The following is a 21,718-nucleotide window of genomic DNA, read 5'->3' on the forward strand; positions in this document are numbered from 1 at the left end:
TTGGTGACGAGCGCAATATCCGCTACGCCACCCAGCCGCCCCCTCGCAAAGACATTTCAAAGGTACTCACAGTTGCACGAGAGTTTCGGACAGACAATCACTAGGGTTTGAAAGCTCGGCGTTGCTAATAAACATTTAAAATAATTTTTAGAAACTGGTCAATACGGCTCAAAACGTGATCACAGCGGCTCAAAACGTGATCACAGCATCAGGCACCCAAAGCCGGAAATAAAGCCGCTTTGAGCCATGTTGACCAGTTTCTAAAAATTATTATAAATGTTTATTAGCAACGCTGAGCTTTCAAACCCTAGTGTTTGTCTGTCCGAAACCCTCGTGCAACTGTGAGTACCTTTGAAATGTCTTTGCGACAAGCGTTTTGATAGAGAAAAGCGAGACAGACTTAATTGTAGGATTTTTCAATGCAGGTATAAGGGACAGTGTATTCACTCGGTGCATCACAGTCCCGAAAGAGGCTAGGCTTTCCCCAGGATCCTCAAGGAAGATGGTGTGGAGTCGCAACCTGGTGGCTGGTCCGGAGGGCCCCCTGTCCGGGAGGCAAAGCATTTCCAATAAAGAAAGTCATGTGCTCTAAATTTCCTGCAACTTTAAATCATAATTACAATTAAATAGCAAACACAAGGGTAAGTTCCAAATAAGTAATTTATTTAATAACGTTGACCACGAACACATACGCACATATGCGCGCGCGCACACACACACACACACACACACACTGGAACAGAGGACTGAGCAGTCACGTATTAGACAATGATGCGTCTGTTTCTAAACTGGCCCAACGCTTTTAACTTTTAAAGAAACAACTAAGAATTTTTTTTATGTAAACACATGGTGGTGCTGGCGCGTTGTCATAGTGGTGCTGTGCCTCTATACCATTGTTTAGGTAGGTAGTTAAGGTTTCCGGTTTGATTCCTGCCCTCCCCGGGCAGTGTGTCGAAGTGTCCTTGAGCAAAACACTTAACCCCTAATTGCTTAATTGGATAAAAGCGTTAATGTTAATAAAAGTTGTTCCATGAAGCAGTATTTAGAAGAGCAAATACTGTCAAATACCGTTCCACCATCAAAACGAAGACAAACATATTAGTTTCAAATACACTTGCTATAGGATACAGGTGTCATTGATGCTGCCACAAGAAATGTGCCTATTCCTGGGAATTGTTTCCCTCGACCAGTTAACAAAAGGACTGAATATGGCCTCCAGCCTCGACTGTTTGAGTATCACCGGTCTGGGTTCCTCCGCGACGCATGAATTAATGATGTGTAAACGTTGTTTTGTGTCGACAGAAGGTTAAGGAGGAGACGCCATTACCAAAGACGACGAAGCGTGTTCGAGAGAGTGCTGCTCAGGAGCCCCACGAGCCTGAGAAGAGCACCCCCAAGAGAGCCAAGACACAGGTGAGAGAGGTGTAAGGGGTGGGTGATGTCGCCCGTGATGCGGAGTGCTTTGTAGGCCAGGCGTGTGTTGTAAATGTCCTGGAGGGAGGAGAGAGGGGCACTAACGATCCTCTCAGCTGTTCTGACCGTGTGCTGCAGGGTCTTGCGGCAGAATGCCGTGCAACCGCCGTACCATGCGGTTAACCAGCTGGTCAGGAGGCTCTCGATGGTGCCCCGATAGAAGGAGCACAAGATGGGAACTGAGGCTCCAGCTCTTCTCAGTTTGCGGAGGAAGTAGAGGCGCTGCTGAGATTTCTTGGCCAGTGATGCAGTGTTGGTGTTCCAAGAGAGGTCCTCTGTGATGTGCACACCCAGAAATTTGGTGCTGCTCACTCTCCACCACTGCACCATTGATGGTCAGTGGAGGGTGCTGGGTGTGTGCTCTCCGGAAGTCGACAACAATCTCCTTAGTTTTCTCCACATTGAGAATGAGGTTGTTGTTCCCGCAGTGCACCACGTGGTCAGTTGGCTCACCTCGTCCCTGTAGTGAGACATCATTGTTGTTAATGAGCCCCACCACAGTTGTGTCGTCCGCAAACTTGACGAAGAGGTTGGTGTTATATTTTGGTGTGCAGTCGTGAGTCCGTAGTGTGTAGAGTAGGGGGCTGAGCATGCATCCTTGGGGGGCCCCAGTGTTCAGGATGATTGTGCTGGATGTGTTGTTGCTAACCCGAACTGCCGGTGGTCTCCCGGTCAGGAAGTCCAGCAGCCAATTGCACAGCGAGGTGTTCAGCCTCAGCAGGTCCAGTTTCACTATCAGCTGTTGGGGGATGATGGTGTTAAATGCTGAACTAAAGTCTATGAACAGCATCCTGGAGTCTTGAGTTTTTAGTGTCCAGATGGGTGAGAGCTGAGTGGAGGGCAGTGGAGAGAGGGCTGTTAAGGAGGAGACGCCATTACCAAAGACGACGAAACGTGTTTCGAGAGAGTGCTGCTCAGGAGCCTTAGGAGTCTTAGGCCATGGAAACAACATATTAGAATGTTTAATTTGAGTGGTGTTATTCTTTAAAGACACAGGTGAGAGAGCAGCACCACACACTTTTAACAGACTACTCCAGCACGCTAGAGTACACTTTCTTTCCTGTAGTGACATCAAACTTTTCCTCTGGTTACATTGGTGCCAAAATGGTCTATATAGAATTTATTTTCAGCTCCTCTTTATATACAAAGCCCTAAATGGAACAGCACCAATCTACACTGCCAATTCTCTTGGCCAATAGCCAAGTCAACTACATGCCCCCAGGAACACTACGACCATCTGCTACTGGTTTATTGAAGGTTCCCAGCAACAGCCAAAAGAAAATCAGGGATGCAGCCTTGGCTAATTTCGTTACCTATGGTCATTAGTAGGGGTGGGAATCACCAGAGGACTGACGATACGATATTATCACGATACTTAAGTCACGATACGATACGATAGTATTGCGATTCAAAATATATTGCGATATGCTGAGTATTGCGATATTAATATTGCGATATATTGCGATTTATAACTTTTTTTCAACTGCAAGTAAAACTGTCAACATGTTTTGTCTAATAAAATAAAGTTTTCAGTCTGTTCATCTCACTTCAATAATTTGTATTGCAACAAATGGGATTTTCTCAAGCAGACGGATGTCAACACTCATCTGTGTTCCATGTACCTGACAAACTGAACTGTTTGTATTACAGTCATATTCCAACTTAACTGAATGCACACGTGTGTGGACTACTGTACTATTACAGGTATTGAAATGAACAATGCAACTTCCTTATACAAAATAAAATAAGTTATGCAGCCCCAGAGCCCTTCAGCAATTGGGGGGTTTGAAATTAAATGACTGTCACATTTAAATTATATAAAACATGTACTCTTAACACATTGGGGCGCCAGCCATTAGCCTTATCCTTGTAGCTAGAGCTCCAGACTTCCATGCCTACTTTCACTGTGCGTCACTATGTTTGGAGAGCTATATCTATATTCTATATTATAGCTATGGAGACAATACTATGGTCATTTGACAGTGACTTTCTTCCGTCGAACATGCAAAAAAGAGAATTTTTTCATGTATACGTGCACGCGTTATCCCATAGTGAATATTGTATAGTTTAGGAGTGATCCGGGATCATTCCTGAAAAGCTGAGTTATAGGGCGCTACGTGAATTCTACTATAAACATTGCCGTTTCTTGCCTGGACACGCTACTATTTCCAAATCAAATGTATATACCGGTAATAGTAGGTATTATGTTTCATCATGAGGGGGGGGTCGTTTTTTATGCTTTGATGGCCAGTAACGGCATTCGTATTGATCACCACACTCTGATCAGCTGGATCGATATGAAAACATTGTACGATCAAGCTGGAATTGACGTCAGATAGTCCTTACCTTTGATCGGGGGTATTCCAAAAAGAATATTCCAATTGTCTGCTTGCGATTTCCAGTATTGGTGTCCATCGTGTCCTCAACATAATCCGGCACACACATGCATGGGAGGGTCATTGGACGAGTTTCAATGTGATCGGGTGAACCGCTAGACTCGCCTGACCCAAAATATGGCGCCCGGAGGGATTTAAGTGTAACACCCGGTGTGATGCGGGATGCGGCCGGTATTGCACTCTGGCGATCTCAGAATGATTCCCTATGGTAACCCCAAGGTCCATGTGCCTGAAATGAATAAAAATATTGAATAAAAGAAATAACGCATCTCCTTACTGTAGCCTTTTGACACATTGACCGCCACAGCAGGGGGCGCTTATACCCCATTCATTGCCAGGTCTTTATTCAATGGATATAGTTTTAGACTGTGACATTTGCGAGTGCTTAAAATATATCTTATATTATATCAATCGGTCTAATAACGCCGTCGGGTCTCAGTGAGCTGCTTCTAGTCAACATTGCAGAGACAGATTGTTTTTTCATCAGTACATTTCCGTTTTATACCGTTTTGAATAGAGTATGGCTTGGGTGTTTTTCAGTAATTCCAGGAAAAAGGTGAGAAAAGGCATTTTACTGTAATCCAGTCATCACGTTGTAATTTTTCGGCTGATTATCTAATCATCCTGAAATCAACGCTAGATTATCATTAGTATGTCTCCTCGTCCATACATGAAATGACCGTCGTAACGTGGCGCTCCCCCCCCCCCCACCAACCTCTTAGTCGGGAAAAAAAAATATCATTCTTTCCAAAAGAAAAGAGGCCTAGAATGGCACGCTAATGGCACGCATACCAGAGGCTAACTGCCTAAGAAAACAGGCACAGAGGCACTGAAAGAGGATTTCACCCATCTAATGAACACACTAGACTAGACAAATATCAAGATGTATCCATCAGTGGACCAATTGCATGCTTTTGCAGAGCACAAGAAGCCTTCAGTCGACTCCTTCAGACATTAAGCACCCCCCACAGCCCAAATGGAATGAAAAAATTAAATAAAAAATTATAGTCGACTAATAGTGAATCGGCTAATTTCGGCCAATCATAGTCGACTATCCAAATCCTTAGTCGGGGACAGCCCTAGATGTAATGCAAAAGAGATAATCCAAATATCTGATCGTAATTCCAAATAATGCTTGTGGAGGTCCGCACCACATTACCGACCGTTTCACAATGACGGGCGGGCGGGGTTAGTGTTGCATGCCATCATTGTATAGAACAGGCTCGCCTGAATATTTAAACCCTGCCCGCCCGGCTCAGATCGCCTCCTAAAACACACCAGCTCATTTTCAATGAGATGCAATAGCTCGGCCTGGCAGTAGAGGGCGGTGTTGACCGTCTGCCAGCTCAGACAGGCTCTGAAGGGTCTGCAGAGGCTGCAGCTATGAATTATGAATAGATATAGCGAATAAACGAAATAACAATCCCAAAAACGAGTAAACTCATTATTGGCGTTATTCGATTGGCGGCCAATAACGAGTAAACTCGTTGGCGGCCATTGTGTTTATGCATTCTGCCACTTTGCACTCACTACATCTACACTGTGATTATTGTATTGCAAATTAGAGCTATTTTATTGTTGTTTATGCAGCTATATTGCTATTTCTGATCATTGTATTGTTATTGTCTGCATTGCTTTTTACCCTTTTTCTTATTCTCTGCATTGCTTTTATTCTGTCTATCTTATGCAAATTGTATGTCTATTTTACTGCTGTGAAGCACATTGGGCTCCTTGTATGAAAGGTGCTCTACAAATAAAGATCATTATTATTATTAATCCTGCTTGTCTGTCCTCCCAGGAAGCCCAGGGCTCTCGATCAGAGGGGGAGGCGGAGGCGGGGGAGGAGAGCTCTGACAGCCGCAGTGCTAATGATGACGGCAGCAGCGACACCAAAGACATTGATCAGGACAACCGCAGCTCCTCCCCCAGCATCCCCAGCCCCCACCAGGGCAACGAGAGCGACTCCGACTCCTCCGCGCAGCAGCACGGCCTCCCGGCGGAGCCCGCCGCTGTCCCGGCTGACGTGCAGATCCCACAGGCGCTACCGTCCCAACAAGGACCCCTCGCCAACCCCCAGCCGCACCAAAGCACTCCCTCCTCCGCCGAGCCGGCCCACACTCCTCCCCCGCCCTCTCCAGACCCTCCCCAGCCAGCCTCGTCTCAGCCGGCGGGTCCTGTGCCTGTCCCACACGGCCGCCCGCAGCCTGCCTCTCACCCCGGGTCAGGCCCCCAGCCTCCTCTTCCCCCTCTTCCGCCTCCTCTGCCGCCACCAGTGGGTTTCAATCTATCGTCCCCGTTTCAGGTTCCTCCCTCCGTCTGCCCTCTCTCCGCCCAGCCACCTCCGATGCACGGCCCTCCTCCTCCCCCTCCTCCTCCTCCCCCTCTCCCTCCTCCTCCTCCTCAGGTCCCGCAGCGCCCCCCTCACTTCCCCAGGGAGTCCCAGCTCCCACAGACGCCCTCTTCCGGCCCCCAGATCAAGCCGCCTCCCACCACGCCCATTCCCCCGTCGCACAAGCAGCAGCCGCACCCGTCCGCCAGCCCGTTCCCCCAGACACCCTCCAACCTGCCGCCTCCCCCGGCCCTGAAGCCGCTTAACTCGCTGCCCAACCAGCACCCTCCGGGCGCGCCTCCGCCCCCCCTCCAGCTCATGCCCCAGTCCCTGCCCATGCAGCCCCTGCCGGCCCAGCCCCCGGTGCTCTCCCAGCTGCAGGGCCACCCCGGCAGAAACGCCCATCATTCCTCTCACGGCTCCGGCGCGTCCTCGCACCCCGTGCCCTCCGCCCCGCCGTCTAGCATGGGCCCCGTCCCCAGCCTCCAGCCCTCCTTCCCCTCCCTGCCCCTGCGGCCCTCGTCCGGCGCCCTCCTCGGGGGGTCCCACGTTCAGATCAAAGAGGAGCCATTGGACGACTCTGAGGAGGCGGAAAGCCCGCCCCCTCCAGCCAGGAGCCCCTCGCCGGAGCCCTCCGTGGTGAACATCGCCAGCCACGCCAGCCAGTCAGCGCGGTACGTGTTGGAAAGACATTACATGTTGCTAATGTCTGAAACTAGGGTTGGAACGATTCAGCCCAACGACGGTTTGACACTTCTGCAAAGATTTAGTAATGTCAGAAAATTTAATAGTTTTGACCCAAGTTCAGTTTTAGTTGATTGATTTTCATTATTCTTTTTAAAGGTTAATTGCCACAAATGTGACGGGACTGATTTAGTCAACTAATGCTTTATGTATGTAATTATGAGGTATTATAATCAAGGTCACAGTATTGTGTTTATAGATTCATAAAATAGATAGACATTCATTTTGACAATCAATTTCACATATCGATGCTGTCGGATTTCCACATCGATGCATCGCAATGCGTCTGTAGGTTTTTACACCCCGAGTCTAAACATGTGAATTCATAATGTACTCTCATGGCTGCCATGTATTAATTTGATGAACCTGCCCTCAACATTTGAATTCTCTCATTCTCTCAACGTCTTATTCTCTCATTTTCTCATTGTCTCGTTCTCTCATCGTCTCTTCGTCTTATTCTCTCATCGTCTTATTCTCTCATTCTCTCATCGTCTCATTCTCTCGTCTCGTTCTCTCATCGTCTCGTTCTCTTATCGTCTTATTCTCTCATCGTCTCATTCTCTCGTCTTATTCTCTCATTCTCTCATCGTCTTATTCTCTGTCTCATTCTCATCGTCTTATTCTCTCATCGTCTCATTTCTCTCATCGTCTCATTCTCTCGTCTTATTCTCTCATCGTCTCATCTCTCTCATCGTCTTGTTCCTCTCAGGTTTATCAAACACTTGGACCGCGGCTACAACTCCTGCGCCAGAACGGACTTCTTCTTCACTCCTCTCGCGTCGTCCAAACTGGCCAAGAAGAGAGAGGAGGTGATCGAGAAGTCCAGGAGAGAGGCTGAGCTCAGCGCTCGGCAGGAGCGAGAGAGGGAGAAGGAGAGGGAGAGAGAGCGAGAGAGGGAGGTGAGTAGAACCACCACCACCGCCGCGCATCTGTTCCGTCTCTATCTACTTGAGTGTCGCACAGTGCATGTGTCAACTATCCTGTCCTATATTATATTCTACTTTTATTAGTATTTTTGTTTATATATTCAATTTTATTTTATTCTACTTTAATTGTCTGTGAATGTTGCACCAAACGACCAAAACAAACTCCTTGTATGTGCAAACTTACTTGGCAATAAAGACCTTTCTGATTCCGATCTCCCGTCTTCTCGCTCTTGCCTGCAGAGGGCCTCCAGCTCGTCCCACGACAGCCGCATGAGCGAGCCCCAGATGACGTGCCAGGGCCACATGCGCTCCTCCTTCGAGCAGCCGCCCACCACCGTGGCCGCCGTGCCACCCTACATCGGGCCCGACACGCCGGCGCTGCGCACGCTCAGCGAGTACGCGCGGCCGCACGTCATGTCGCCCACCAACCGCAACCACCCCTTCTTCATGACCCTGAGTCCCGGGGACCCGCTGATGGCCTACCACATGCCAGGCCTGTACAGCGCCGAGCCCAGCCTGCGGGAGCGGGAGCTCAGGAACCTCCGGGAGAGGGAGCTGCGGGAGCGGATGAAGCCCGGCTTCGAGGTCAAGCCCCCGGAGATGGAGACCCTCCACCCCTCGGCCAACCCCATGGAGCACTTCGCCCGGCACGGAGCCCTGGCTCTGCCCCACCTGGCCGGGCCGCCCCACCCCTTCGCCGGGTTCCACCTGAGCCACCTGGAGCGGGAGCGGATGGCGCTGGCCGGGCAGCAGCTGCGCCCGGAGCTGAGCTACGCCGAGCGGCTGACGGCGGAGAGGCTCCACGCGGAGAGGATGGCGTCCGTGGCCAACGACCCCGCGGCACGGCTCCAGATGCTCAACGTCACGCCGCACCACCACCAGCACTCGCACATCCACTCACACCTGCACCTGCACCAGCAGGACCCCCTCAACCAGGGTGAGTGTCTCATAGCTCTGCTCGTGTAACATGTATCTGCTGGTGGGCGACAGTGGCTCAGGGGGTAGAGCGGTCATCTGGTAATCGGAAAGGTTCCCGGTTTGATTCCCACTCCTCCCGGGCAGTGTGTCGAAGTGTCCTTGAGCAAGACATTTAACCCCCAATTGCTCCCAATGAGCGGGTTGGCACCTTGCATGTTCGCCGTCGGTGTGTGAATGTGTGAGTGAATGGGTCAAATGTGAGGAAGAAACGTTTTAAAGTGCTTTGGATAAAAGCGCTACATGAATGCACCATTTTACCATCCTCCAGGTTCCAGCCCTCACCAGCTGGTGGACCCTCTGGCTACAGGACCACGTCTGGCCAGGTTCCCCTTCCCCACCGGCCCCATGCCCAACCCTCTACTCAATGATCTGCCTCACGATCACGATATGCTGCGTCACCCATTGTTTGGTGAGTATCTTACTTTAGCAACGAATATACACACATGGCTTCAGACTCCAGGATTCACATTATATAGGAATAGGGAGGTGTAATCTGACATCACTTTGGACCGCCCGTGCGGTCCACCCGTTTATGGATTTATCATTGGGAAAATTGATTATCGGCAATTGTAATAATTATGCCTCATGAACACTGGCAAGCTATCCATTTTTGCACAAAATCAGTTCCCTTCTATCACTAACATTATTGTTTAAAGGGGAACTATCTTATAAATGGCCTTTTTCAGTGTTTAGCATTGTTTCCTAGATATGTGGACTTATATTAATATGATCTATGTCTCTAATTCTCATATTGGCGCATTCTTCCAATTCTCCTCTCACAATATTCACCCTCACTGAACTGAGTCATCTGAAAATGTGCTGATTTGTGATGTCAGAGAGACTCCGCTGCATGATAATCATCAGGCCCCACCGTGGTTTAGGTGCCCAGGCTCAAAACGGCTTAAGATCTTGAGGTAGAAAAATGCTGTTTTTGAGGACTTGATTAGAAATACAAAACAATGAATTAAAAAAAATAGAAAATTACAGAGGTGTTCCATAAACTCACAGGAATTGTGTAAAAGTGCCCAAATAGTGAAAGAAATAGTAAAATAGTTCCCCTTTAAGCATTTTTGGTTGAAATAAAATTTTACGTAATTATTTTACGATTAATTGCGAATATTTTCATGTTGAGCTATAGATTGTGGATGAATATGCACAGAAAGGTACACCATGCAAATGTTCATGCTTTAATTGTTTTAAACGGGACGATTTAGAAATGGGCAATGGGGAAATACATTGCGATTTCAAGCGAGGTGGACCGGCCGGAAACAACAATGGCGTAACCACTACACCTCCCTATAGTGGTTGGGAGTAGAGTAGGCTTGCCAGGGTGGTCTGTGATACTGGTGTTACTCAGTGTTCCGGCTCCACCAAGTTGCCCCCACCGGTGTCTGCCTTTTTCCTTTAGACCCACTTAGTTAATTTTTACATATACAGTAAGTGCTCACATTCATCAAATAAAAAATGAATATGTAAAATACTAGACCTGTTACAGCACATAGCAGCTTAAGTTTCACTTTCACTTTTAGAGTAGATTTAACTTCACATGAAGGAGAGAAAGGAGGTTCTAGAGACGACAGGACGGGTTACACAACGATGGCAGATGATTTGGCAATCTTTCAGATTTAAACACGGCAGCAGCGAAAGCTGGAGAGGAGCTCAGAGGACCAGTCCAGACCAGCAACAGTATGTTTGCGCGATGCACTAAATAAGGCTGCAGCTACATTGATCCATCAATGAACGGATAGACATTTTACGGAATTGGTTTATCCTTAAATTTAACGTCAACTCTATGTCCAACAAATGGATAAAAAAAAAAACGACTTAGTCCGTAATACCGGTGTTGTCATTTCTAAGTTTATTAATCATGGGAAATACCTAGGGCTGACCTTCAAAGCTTTTTTTGGCCTTCGAAGCTTCTGGACGCGATTTAATTCTAATCTTATCTTGTGGGACTTGTACAGCACTTTGGTCAACTTTGTTGTTTTTAAATATGCTCTATAAATAAAGTGGATTGGATTAATTAATTAAATTAATAATGAGTCTGGAGCTGCGCTGCCTGGGCGACTGCTCTCCGTTACACATCCAACAACATTACATTACATAATTATGTTGCAACCTTTGTCTATAAAGCAAACAATTATATAAATATTTATATGTAGTTAATGGAGACAAAGGCAGAATTCAACTTCATTTTTTATTAAGACATGTTTTTATATGGGTCGGGACACTATAAAAAATACTATAGAGAATTGTCAGTGCTGTAAAGTTTAAACCTTTTTAAATCTTAGACAAACTAAACACTTTGCTTTTATGAAATATTGTAAGCCATCATTTGAGGCTTTATAAAAGCAGCACAATGAACACAAATCTGTCAGTGCCGAGTCCGAACTCATCTTAAATAACAAACAGCATTGCTTGTTGTAGTTAACAAAGAGAGGCAGAGTTAATGAGGCGTATGGCGTTTGTTGCATTGGAGGCGCAAGATTTTGCAGGTGGGAGAAAAAAAAAGATAATAAAAGAAAATATATATATATATTTTTTTAATATATTCAAATTTTATTTTCCCGTTCTAATCCCGTGCCCATCGAACGAAGCTTCGAAAGTATTTAAGACAGCCCTAGAAATACCACATCACCATGACAACCCTAGAGTAAAGATGCAGCATTAGCGATACTGACATTGGATATCCAGCTGATACCAGTATAAAACATGATCTATGATTTACATCAGTATCTGATCAATACCCAGAACCATCTGTGACGTGCCAGAAATCCAAGAGAAGTAACTTGATTTCCTCTGTTTTTGGTACCTTGACTGGCTTGACATAAACGGTACTTAACAAGTCAAGAGAATGTCTACCTCCCCCTGCAGGACCTGAATTAGGGTGTTCAATATGATAATTTATCGTGTTTCAATGGGATCTTAACGATGATATCTCCTTCTTTCGTGTAACGTCAGAGGTCCAACTCCGTATCTTGTAGCCATGCCCTTAACTCTGGTCCCATGTCAAAGAGGCTTGCTTCCGAGCGTGGTTTGTATAGGGGGCAGATGGTCAGGATATGCTCAACTCTGTTGTCTAAATAAGATAAGATAAGATATTCCTTTATTGATCCCCTTGGGGAAATTCAGGTAACATAGCATTATCAGCATGGGGGAAGGGGAGGTGAGGTACAGGTAGTAGAAGACATACAGGTCACAGAATTATAGTACAGTGGAGAAGTACAAATAGAATAAAAAGGCAGTGTAAACAATATACAATATAGTTAACTGGTAAATTGATAATGACGAGCGCATATTAACAAAACATTAAAAAAAAAGATTACTAAGATATTTGCATGTCATTTGAAAATTGCAGTTTTGTTTTTTTGTCACACTTTACATTTACCATACAGTTCAATTAGATTAACATCAACTGGATTACATAACCAGTGATTTCACACAAATGACCATAGAATTAGAATATCGAGGAAAAGTTCATTTATTTCAGTAATTCAATTCAAAAGGTGAAAATCATTTGTTATATAGATTCATTACAGAGTTAAATATTTATAAATATTATATATTTATTAAAGCCTTTATTTCTTAAAATGTTTATCATTATGGTTTACAGCTAATTTCAGTATCAGTATCTGAGAAATTGTAAATATTACATAAGACCAATAAAAAATATATATACTGTATTATATTACAGAAATGTCGGCCTACTGAAAAGTATATGCACTCGATACTTGGTCAGGGCTCCTTCTGCATGAATCAATGCGGCGTGGCACGGAGGCAACCAATATATTTCCTCAATATTCTCATTTATTGAGATGCACCTGTATATTATCAAGAAAAAGCTGATACTTATTTCTTCCATATCGTCCAGCCCTAACCCGAAGGTAGCAAACGATCCCTCTAATCCGAAGTGATCTTCTCTCTTGTGCCCGTGTCTCGTCGCAGCGTACCCCCGGGAGCTGCAGGGCCACATGCCCCAGATGTCTGCCGCCCACCAGCTGCAGGCCATGCACGCTCAGTCTGCAGAGCTGCAGAGGATGGCCATGGAGCAGCAGTGGCTGCACGGCCACCACCACCTACACGGAGGTCCTCTGCCGGGACAAGAGGACTACTACAGGTGAGGCCTCGCGAGGGCCAGTCGCCTGCCGTGTCTTTATCTATATAAGTCTGGGGAATCGATAAGAAATTATGACGTGATGAAACGTGTTTGCGACCCTGACGGCCCAAGTCATTCGTTCAAGAGGCATCGGGTGTCAATAATAACTTTTTGTTGCCGAGAGATTTTACAGTGCAATAGAGCCAATTATTATAATTTAATTTTTACATAGCCACTGCTTTTTAGTTATCGTCCTTACTTCATACTTAACCAGACTTTTACTGAGTGCAAAGTGTGATCTGCAGTGTGTGATGTGTGACGTTAACGTTAACAACACCATGGTTTCAGGATCATATGATCAGGACTTCTGACAGCTGAAATATTGCCACCTTCATTTTGAGATCATGAATATTGACGAGCTTTTAAAAAATGATCAAGTAGAGAGACAGTGTAGATCGCAGGGAAAGGTAGGTAGAGAGAGCTGGTGAGCATATTAAGCTACAGCAAGCCAGCCAATGGAAAGATTTTCTTATTTACTTTATGTTTATGTAATTTTAGTTTATGTAATATTCATCTAAACACAAAAGAAATGGTTCAGGTGGTCATATTGGTCATTGTATAATATTGAGGAATGCTGTTCTGGGGATTCTGTTTAAAATGTGAGATTTTGCTTTTTTCTTTGAATCTAGGATTCAGAGAATGCTCCACCAGCAGCAGATGAGAGAGGGACAAATGAGAGAGTGCCAGACAGAGATGAACCAGGCAAGACACAGAGAGATGAACCAGGTGAGACAGAGATGAACCAGGTGAGACAGAGATGAACCAGGTGAGACAGAGATGAACCAGGTGAGACAGAGATGAACCAGGTGAGACAGAAATGAACCGGGTGACACAGAGATGAACCAGGTGACACAGAGATGAACCAGGTGACACAGAGATGAACCAGGTGAGACAGATGAACCAGGTGATACAGATGAACCAGGTGACACAGAGATGAACCAGGTGAGACAGATGAACCAGGTGACAGAGATGAACCAGGTGAGACAGAGATGAACCAGGTGACACAGAGATGAACCAGGTGACAGAGAAGAACCAGGTGACACAGAGATGAACCAGGTGAGACAGATGAACCAGGTGAGACAGATTAACCAGGTGACACAGATGAACCAGGTGAGACAGAGATGAACCAGGTGACACAGAGATGAACCAGGTGACACAGAGATGAACCAGGTGAGACAGAGATGAACCAGGTGAGACAGAGATGAACCAGGTGAGACAGAGATGAACCAGGTGAGACAGATGAACCAGGTGACACAGATGAACCAGGTGACACAGATGAACCAGGTGAGACACAGATGAACCAGGTGAGACAGAGATGAACCAGGTGAGACAGATGAACCAGGTGACACAGATGAACCAGGTGACAGAGATGAACCAGGTGACAGAGATGAACCAGGTGATACAGATGAACCAGGTGACAGAGATGAACCAGGTGAGACAGAGATGAACCAGGTGACACAGAGATGAACCAGGTGACACAGAGATGAACCAGGTGACACAGAGATGAACCAGGTGACACAGAGATGAACCAGGTGATACAGATTAACCAGGTGACACAGAGATGAACCAGGTGATACAGATTAACCAGGTGACAGAGATGTACCAGGTGATACAGAGATGAACCAGGTGACACAGAGATGAACCAGGTGACACAGAGATGAACCAGGTGACACAGAGATGAACCAGGTGATACAGATTAACCAGGTGACACAGAGATGAACCAGGTGATACAGATTAACCAGGTGACAGAGATGTACCAGGTGATACAGATTAACCAGGTGACAGAGATGTACCAGGTGTGACAGAGATGAACCAGGTGACACAGAGATGAACCAGGTGAGACCGAGAGATGAACCAGGTGACACAGAGATGAACCAGGTGAGACCGAGAGATGAACCAGGTGACACAGAGATGAACCAGGTGATACAGATGAACCAGGTGAGACCGAGAGATGAACCAGGTGAGATACAGATGAACCAGGTGAGACTGAGAGATGAACCAGGTGAGATACAGATTAACCAGGTGAGACAGAGAGATGAACCAGGTGAGTAGGGCTGTCACGATTAGTCGGCGATGTCGACATCATCGACTGAAACTTTGTCGATTTGCATATTCATGATGCATCGTATTGTTAATTGTATGTGCCTTTTGCGGTGGAAAATCAAAGTCATAACATGTGCAACGTGTAATCTAACTAATGTGCAGTGAATCATGTAAAAAATATAAATAACTTCTCTTAAACCACTATTCGTGATTCTGCCTAGAGCTAGGACTCGACAGTCACAGTGCGCGTTTCGTGCGCATTTCGCTCGCATTTGATAACTTCCGTGTTTCACTCCAGCTGGAAGGGAGGGTCTGAGCCCGATACCCCCACCTTAAATGTTAGAAGCTATGGCAGCTCTTCAGCCCTGCGTTCTACAGCCTGTGATAACTCCTCTTGCGAGTCACGCTGTTTCTATGTAAACTCCACGAGCAACAGTTCCAATAAATGCGTCTAACATGCTTTACATCCTTGCCATTCCTGTATGCCCGTCACGGTAAAAACCTTAACTAACGCTGACACAGGCACAGGATAAATCAGTTTCGTGGAGTTCCAATAGTGAGGAAAGGGCTGAGCCCGTCTCTCTCCCTCTCTTTCTCTCTGTACGTTCAATGATGATGATCAATGAAGTAGCCAAAAGTTACACTACAAAAACGAACTGGATAGTTGATGATAATAAATATCTCACTTCATTAGCAAAAATATTGTAAAATCATTAGGTCTGCTATAAGTTATTCTCTCTCTCTTGTGTGTGTGCATACATTTACTATAAGCTACTCTTTTTTACATGTATTACGCTAATTATATTTAACAATCCTGATTCCTGAGCCTATTTTATTCAAAAGGAAGATATTTATTTAAATATGTATATAGCCTAAATATATACAAAATTAATAGTATATTTTGTGCTGGCACAAGCACTACCATAACCAATTCATGGACATATACTAAAAAGCTATTTATAATTTTTGGCCGGTAAAAAATCTCTCTGGCTGGTAGTTTTTTTTTTTTTTTTTTTAAATCTAAAGCTAAAAAGGATGAGGATACTCGTTAAACATTTTAAATACTAATTTGTAAATAGAATCAATTGTTGTTAATCGATAAAATAATCAACAGATTAATCGATAACAAAATAATCGTTAGTGACAGCCCTACAGATGAGACAGGAGATGAACCAGGTGAGACAGGAGATGCACCAGGTGAGACAGGAGATGCACCAGGTGAGACAGAGAGAGATGAACCAGGTGAGACAGAGAGAGATGAACCAGGTGAGACAGAGAGATGAACCAGGTGTGACAGGGAGATGAACCAGGTGTGACACGAGATGAACCAGGTGAGACAGAGAGAGATGAACCAGGTGTGACAGGAGATGAACCAGGTGAGACAGAGAGAGATGAACCAGGTGTGACAGGGAGATGAACCAGGTGAGACAGGGAGATGAACCAGGTGAGACGGACAGATGAACCAGGTGAGACAGATGAACCAGGTGTGACAGAGATTAACCAGGTGTGACAGAGATGAACCAGGTGAGACGGAGAGAGATGAACCAGGTGAGACAGGAGATGAACCAGGTGAGACAGAGAGAGATTAACCAGGTGAGACAGAGAGAGATGAACCAGGTGAGACAGAGCGAGATGAACCAGGTGTGACAGATGTACCAGGTGTGACAGAGATTAACCAGGTGTGACAGAGATGAACCAGGTGAGAACCAGGTGGCAGTTTGACAGTAGAGAGGCAACAGGTGAGCGTAATACAGACCTACTCTCCCCATAATAAAATGGACTGAACCGGGACAAATATTGTATGAAAGTGGCTTCATCATAGTACCAGTAGTATTCTCAGTCTGACGACAGAGAGGCCAGCCAGCCTTTACAACCCTGTGGGAAACACTGCTGTATGCGACGACACATCCGTGCGGCGATACTGTGGGTAGCTTCGGGAGCGGCTACAGTCCCGCCTGGAAACAAGTCTAGGGGAAATGCTGCACATTTACATTTACATTTACATTGTCATTTAGCTGACACTTTTATCCAAAGCGACTTACAAGTTCTGTACGACAAGCCATCAGGAAGGGCACAACTCTATCAGCTGAGTAACAATGTTCATCAAAGTGTTGAGTGCTACAGTGTAGGTTAGTTTATTAGGAAAAGTGCATGACAGTATGGTTAGTTAGGGTTAGATATATATATTTTATTTTTTTTATTTTTTATTCAGATAATGGTTGAAGAAGTGCGTCTTCAGTCGACGGCGAAAGATTGGATGTGTTTCGGCTGTCCTAATATTGGCTGTTGTGCTCTGAACATGGAACCAACATGGAACCAACATTCATTACGATTGCAAATGTGTGTCGCACAGTTAACGGTCCCCCATGTGATTCCATGTCTTTTTCTTCTTTGTCTCCGTAGCCATTTGAAGAAAGAAGGTGACAAGCCGTCATGAGTCTCCAGATGGTGCATGAAAAATATACTATACATAATGGATAGAATACTGTGTACTTTGGAAAGTATATAAAGAGAATATTACTGTCTTTTTTTTTTTTTTTTTTTTTTTTTTTTAAATCTTTGTGGATCTATATGTTCATTCCTTCTTCAGCACTTAATGGGATTGTCTAACAAAAGGTTTGTCTGAGATTTTCATATCAATAATAGTCAATAGTGTTAAGAATTTCCACTGTCTCTTTATCTGTATCTGGCTCCAGTCTCACCCCTTCATGTGGGATGTCTCGGGACTGTAGGTTTTCTCTAATATGAATAATATCATTAAGCGATTTCATATGCAGTAACAATAAATACGCTGAAATAATGAGTCATTCTCAAATGGGTATGAAAGTATCTGACAGACTGATGTTTAGTTGAACTGTTCCTTTTGATTTTTCTGACTAATCCCCCTTGTACAGAATGGCATTTAAAATCAGTGTTTGAACGATTGACTCCTAGCATGACTGTTTGTCCTCCGTTTTCTCACTGACCTAGAGTAGAGAGTTGCATTGTTTGTGTGTTTAGACTTGGAAAAAGCATAGTAGAAATCGATTTTATTCTAAGAATCTGCTAAATATTTGTCTAAATCCTAAAAAAGTTTTATATTTCAAGATATCTTTTCACAATGTAACCTAAGCTTTTACTCACTCATTTTTTTGAGGTTGTAAATAATACATGTTCAATATTCTATATTATTGATTCTTATTGATATTCCAGTAGGTGTGAACTCTTTGACCCTCAATCTGGCACAATAGAGATGAATCATTTAGCTTATATACAGTAAATAGTGTTAAGTGGGGAAGTAATGTAAATTGGAAAACCACTTGTCACTCCCGACCGAAAAGTGTGTTAGAGGCGTGTCTTGATGAGCGGAGTATACAAGAGGAAGCAAAACCTTGGCATCATAACGGAATTAAAAAAAACCTGTTTCCAAAATTCAATATTTATGTGTAATAATAAGAAAAGGAAAAAAGTGTATACATTGCATATTTATTTCAATAAATACTTCTGCAATAACACATCCATCTGTCCGTCTAGATCTGTTTGAGTTATTATTGTGTGCAGCAGCTGTGCTAAGAGACGCAGCGATAACTGCTTTTCTGTGCTGTGTTGCGAAAACCTTCCATCTCCACAAAGACGATTTGTCTGGAAGTGAGACGATCGATCATCATTTTTCACATTGTTTACATTATACAATGGGTTTTATATGGGTTTCTTGCTGTACAGTACAGGTAAGACAGTGGTTAGCAATCTGGGGATCACAAGATCATTTTGGTTGGGAAAACCATACATGAACCTGTATATATGAAAAACCATACATGTACATGTATGTCATGAATTGAAAATGGGGGACCCTGATGTAAACAAGACGAAAGTCTTTCTCTGGGCTGCATCCCCTTAACAATTGTGTGTATTGAGCCGTACTGTATTGTACCCATTCTGAAATCTTAATAAAATGTTCAATCAATCATTACAAAGATATCATATTTATAATCTGGTATAAATGTTTATTTTTTTTCTTGTGAAGTAATTGATACTTGAAGTCTAAAGCCAATTATGAATCAAGTTAAATAGCCTGATTATTAATCAATAATGATTATTATTATTATTATTATTATTATTATGAATCAAGTTAAATAATAATAGTTATTATTATTAATCAAGTTAAATAACCTGAGGGGGGTAAATAAAAATCATTCTTTGGTGTCCAAGTTCACTGTTCTGGCCCTGCTTTACCATAATAATAGGCATTCTTAATCACAAAGAGTGGAGGGGCCACAAACTAAGATGGTTTAGAACCACTGCCCTAGGGTAATGAAACCGTCTAAACCCATAACGGATCGTGTAAATCCTAGCTGTATAATATAATAGCTAAATCTGGAGTTTAAGAGGTTTTCACACAAGTAGTGTCAGTGTTTCTCCACTTGGCGGTGCTGTTAAGTCCCACAACTTTGGATTTAGACAGCAGAATGAATGAATTAATGAAAACTTTATTTAACAGATTGCAGAATGGGTACAATACAGTACGGCTCAATACACACAATTGTTAAGGGGATGCAGACCTGAGAAAGACGTTTGTCTTGTTTCCATCAGGGTCCCCCATTTTCAATTCATATAGACATTTATGACATACACAACATACATGACATTTATGGCATAGGGACATATAGGTATTTAGTACTGATACATTTGTGACATAAACGGTATTCAAATATACAGTACTGTTACCCCTAGATCCTGACAGAGTATATACATATGATGGGGAGGGGACTGTACTTTAGGAGGGGGTGGGTGGGTGGGAGAGAAATATACATACGGCGGGGAGGGAATATATACATGCGGTGGGGAGGAGACTGTCTATTAGGAGGTGGTGGGGGTTTTGGGCATTTACAGTGGCCAGTTTCGAATTGCAGCCTCCCGTAGGTGCTCTTTAAGAGCGGTTTTGAATGTGGGTAAGGATTCACATTCCTTTACAGCTTTGGGTAGGGCGTTCCACATTGATGTGGCATAATTGCGAAACGTGTTTAGTCCCTTGTTTGAGCCGAATCTGGGTTTAACATGATTTGTTGAGCTTTCTCTGGTGTAGTGGTTGTGGTATTCACTGACCTTTGGGAAGTATTTTGACATGTACATGGGTACCTTAGTCGTATAGTGTATCTTGTAGACCAGGCCCATTGCAAGTTGCTGTACTCTGTCGTCTACTCTAAGCCATCCTAGGTTGTCAAAGTGGGCAGGGGTGAGGTGGGTTCTGGGGGTAAGGTCAAGTAGTAGTCTGACCAGTTTGTTTTGTGATGTTTGTAATCTTGTTTTAAGCGCCTTTGAGGTGCTTTGGTACCATGAGGTGCACGCATAGTCGTAGTACCCTTGAATGAGTGCTCCTGCCAGAGTCTTCAGGGTATTCTTGTTTACCAGAGAGGAGATCCGGTACAAGAATCTAGTTTGTTGGTTGACTTTTTTTATTACATTGGATGCCATTTTGTCACAGGAAATATTTGCCTCTAGGATGGAACCCAGGTAGGTAATTTCGTCTTGCCTTGTGATAATATTGTCACCCACTGTAACTGAGAAGCCGTCGGTCTTGCTGAGTTTGTTATTTGAACCGAAGAGAATGGACTCTGTTTTGCCCATGTGTAATGATAGTTTGTTATCAGCGAGCCATATGCAGATTTTGCCTAGTTCCGAGCTGAGGGTTTTTTCAACCTGCAACTTGTTCTTGTCAGACCAGCAGGGCTGAGTCGTCCGCAAACAGGAACAAGTTGCAGTCACAGGCTGACGACATGTCATTTGCATAAATTAGGAAGAGTAGCGGTCCTAGTATGCTTCCTTGTGGAACACCACAGCTCACTGTGAGGGGGGGGATAGAGTACCGTTTACCTCTACCATCTGTTCTCTCCCCTCCAGGTAGGATTGCATCCAGCTCACTGATAAACTATCAAAACCAATTGCTTTTAGCTTGTCAATCAGAATGGAGTGATTGACAGTGTCGAAGGCCTTTTGTAGGTCCAGCATGACCATGCCGCAGTATTTGCCCGCGTCCACCTCTTGTTTGATGTGGTCGTTCAAATAGAGGAGGCATGTGTCAGTGGAGTGGGACGTTCTGAAGCCAGATTGGAATTCGTAGATTAGATTTTTTTCCGCCAGGTACTTTTCGACCTGTTCGTAGACTATTTTCTCCATGACTTTCGAGATGGAGGTAAGAATAGAAACAGGGCGGTAGTTGCCTGGGTCTAATTTGCTGCCCTTTTTGTGCAGAGGGGTCACTCGCAATTTTGAAGTCCTTGGGGACGTGTCCCTGTTTTATAGAGAGGTTTATTATGTGTGTGATGACTGGGGTGATGGCGGCTGCTGAGTCTCTGAGGAATTTGGAGGGGATGTTGTCATGGCCAGTGGCCTTGTTAGGTTGGAGGGCGCTCAATTTTTTGAGTACCTCATCGGTTGCTACCATTTCAAGTTTGAAGTCGTCTTTGTGGACCCCTAGGTTTTTGTAGTATGCTACTATGTGTTCTACCCCATAATGCCCTGAGTGGGAGGGTAGTTTGTTTACCAGTGTTGTGGCTATGTTTGTGAAGAAGATGTTTAAGTAATTGGCTACATCCAGCTTGTCTGTGATGAGCGTGTTGTCCGTCTTTATGTTTATGTTTGAGAATCTGGTTTTAAGTTTTTTACTGCAGCCTAGTTGATTATTGAGTCATTTCCA

General features: G+C 44.4%; 1 protein-coding gene across 3 annotated transcripts in view; it reads left to right on the top strand.

Moving 5' to 3' along the window:
• The window catches only part of rereb (arginine-glutamic acid dipeptide (RE) repeats b), a 71,066-nt gene extending 52,525 nt beyond the window's left edge, over positions 1-18,541 (top strand). For 2 of the 3 annotated variants that reach the window (XM_084317752.1, XM_084317754.1), the window contains 8 exons: positions 1,303-1,413; positions 5,668-6,872; positions 7,652-7,841; positions 8,109-8,805; positions 9,115-9,255; positions 12,792-12,963; positions 13,632-13,728; positions 17,449-18,541. In XM_084317752.1, the coding sequence (XP_084173878.1) occupies positions 1,303-1,413; positions 5,668-6,872; positions 7,652-7,841; positions 8,109-8,805; positions 9,115-9,255; positions 12,792-12,963; positions 13,632-13,728; positions 17,449-17,469 (2,634 nt within the window). In that variant the 3' untranslated portion in view covers positions 17,470-18,541. The remainder of the gene's footprint in view (positions 1-1,302; positions 1,414-5,667; positions 6,873-7,651; positions 7,842-8,108; positions 8,806-9,114; positions 9,256-12,791; positions 12,964-13,631; positions 13,729-17,448) is intronic. The other variant, XM_084317753.1, reaches the window with a different exon arrangement.
• Positions 18,542-21,718: the final 3,177 nt, after the last annotated feature.

The sequence above is a fragment of the Notolepis coatsorum genome (genome assembly GCF_963971535.1).
Source record: "Notolepis coatsorum genome assembly, chromosome: 6".
In the NCBI taxonomy this organism is placed as follows: domain Eukaryota; kingdom Metazoa; phylum Chordata; class Actinopteri; order Aulopiformes; family Paralepididae; genus Notolepis; species Notolepis coatsorum.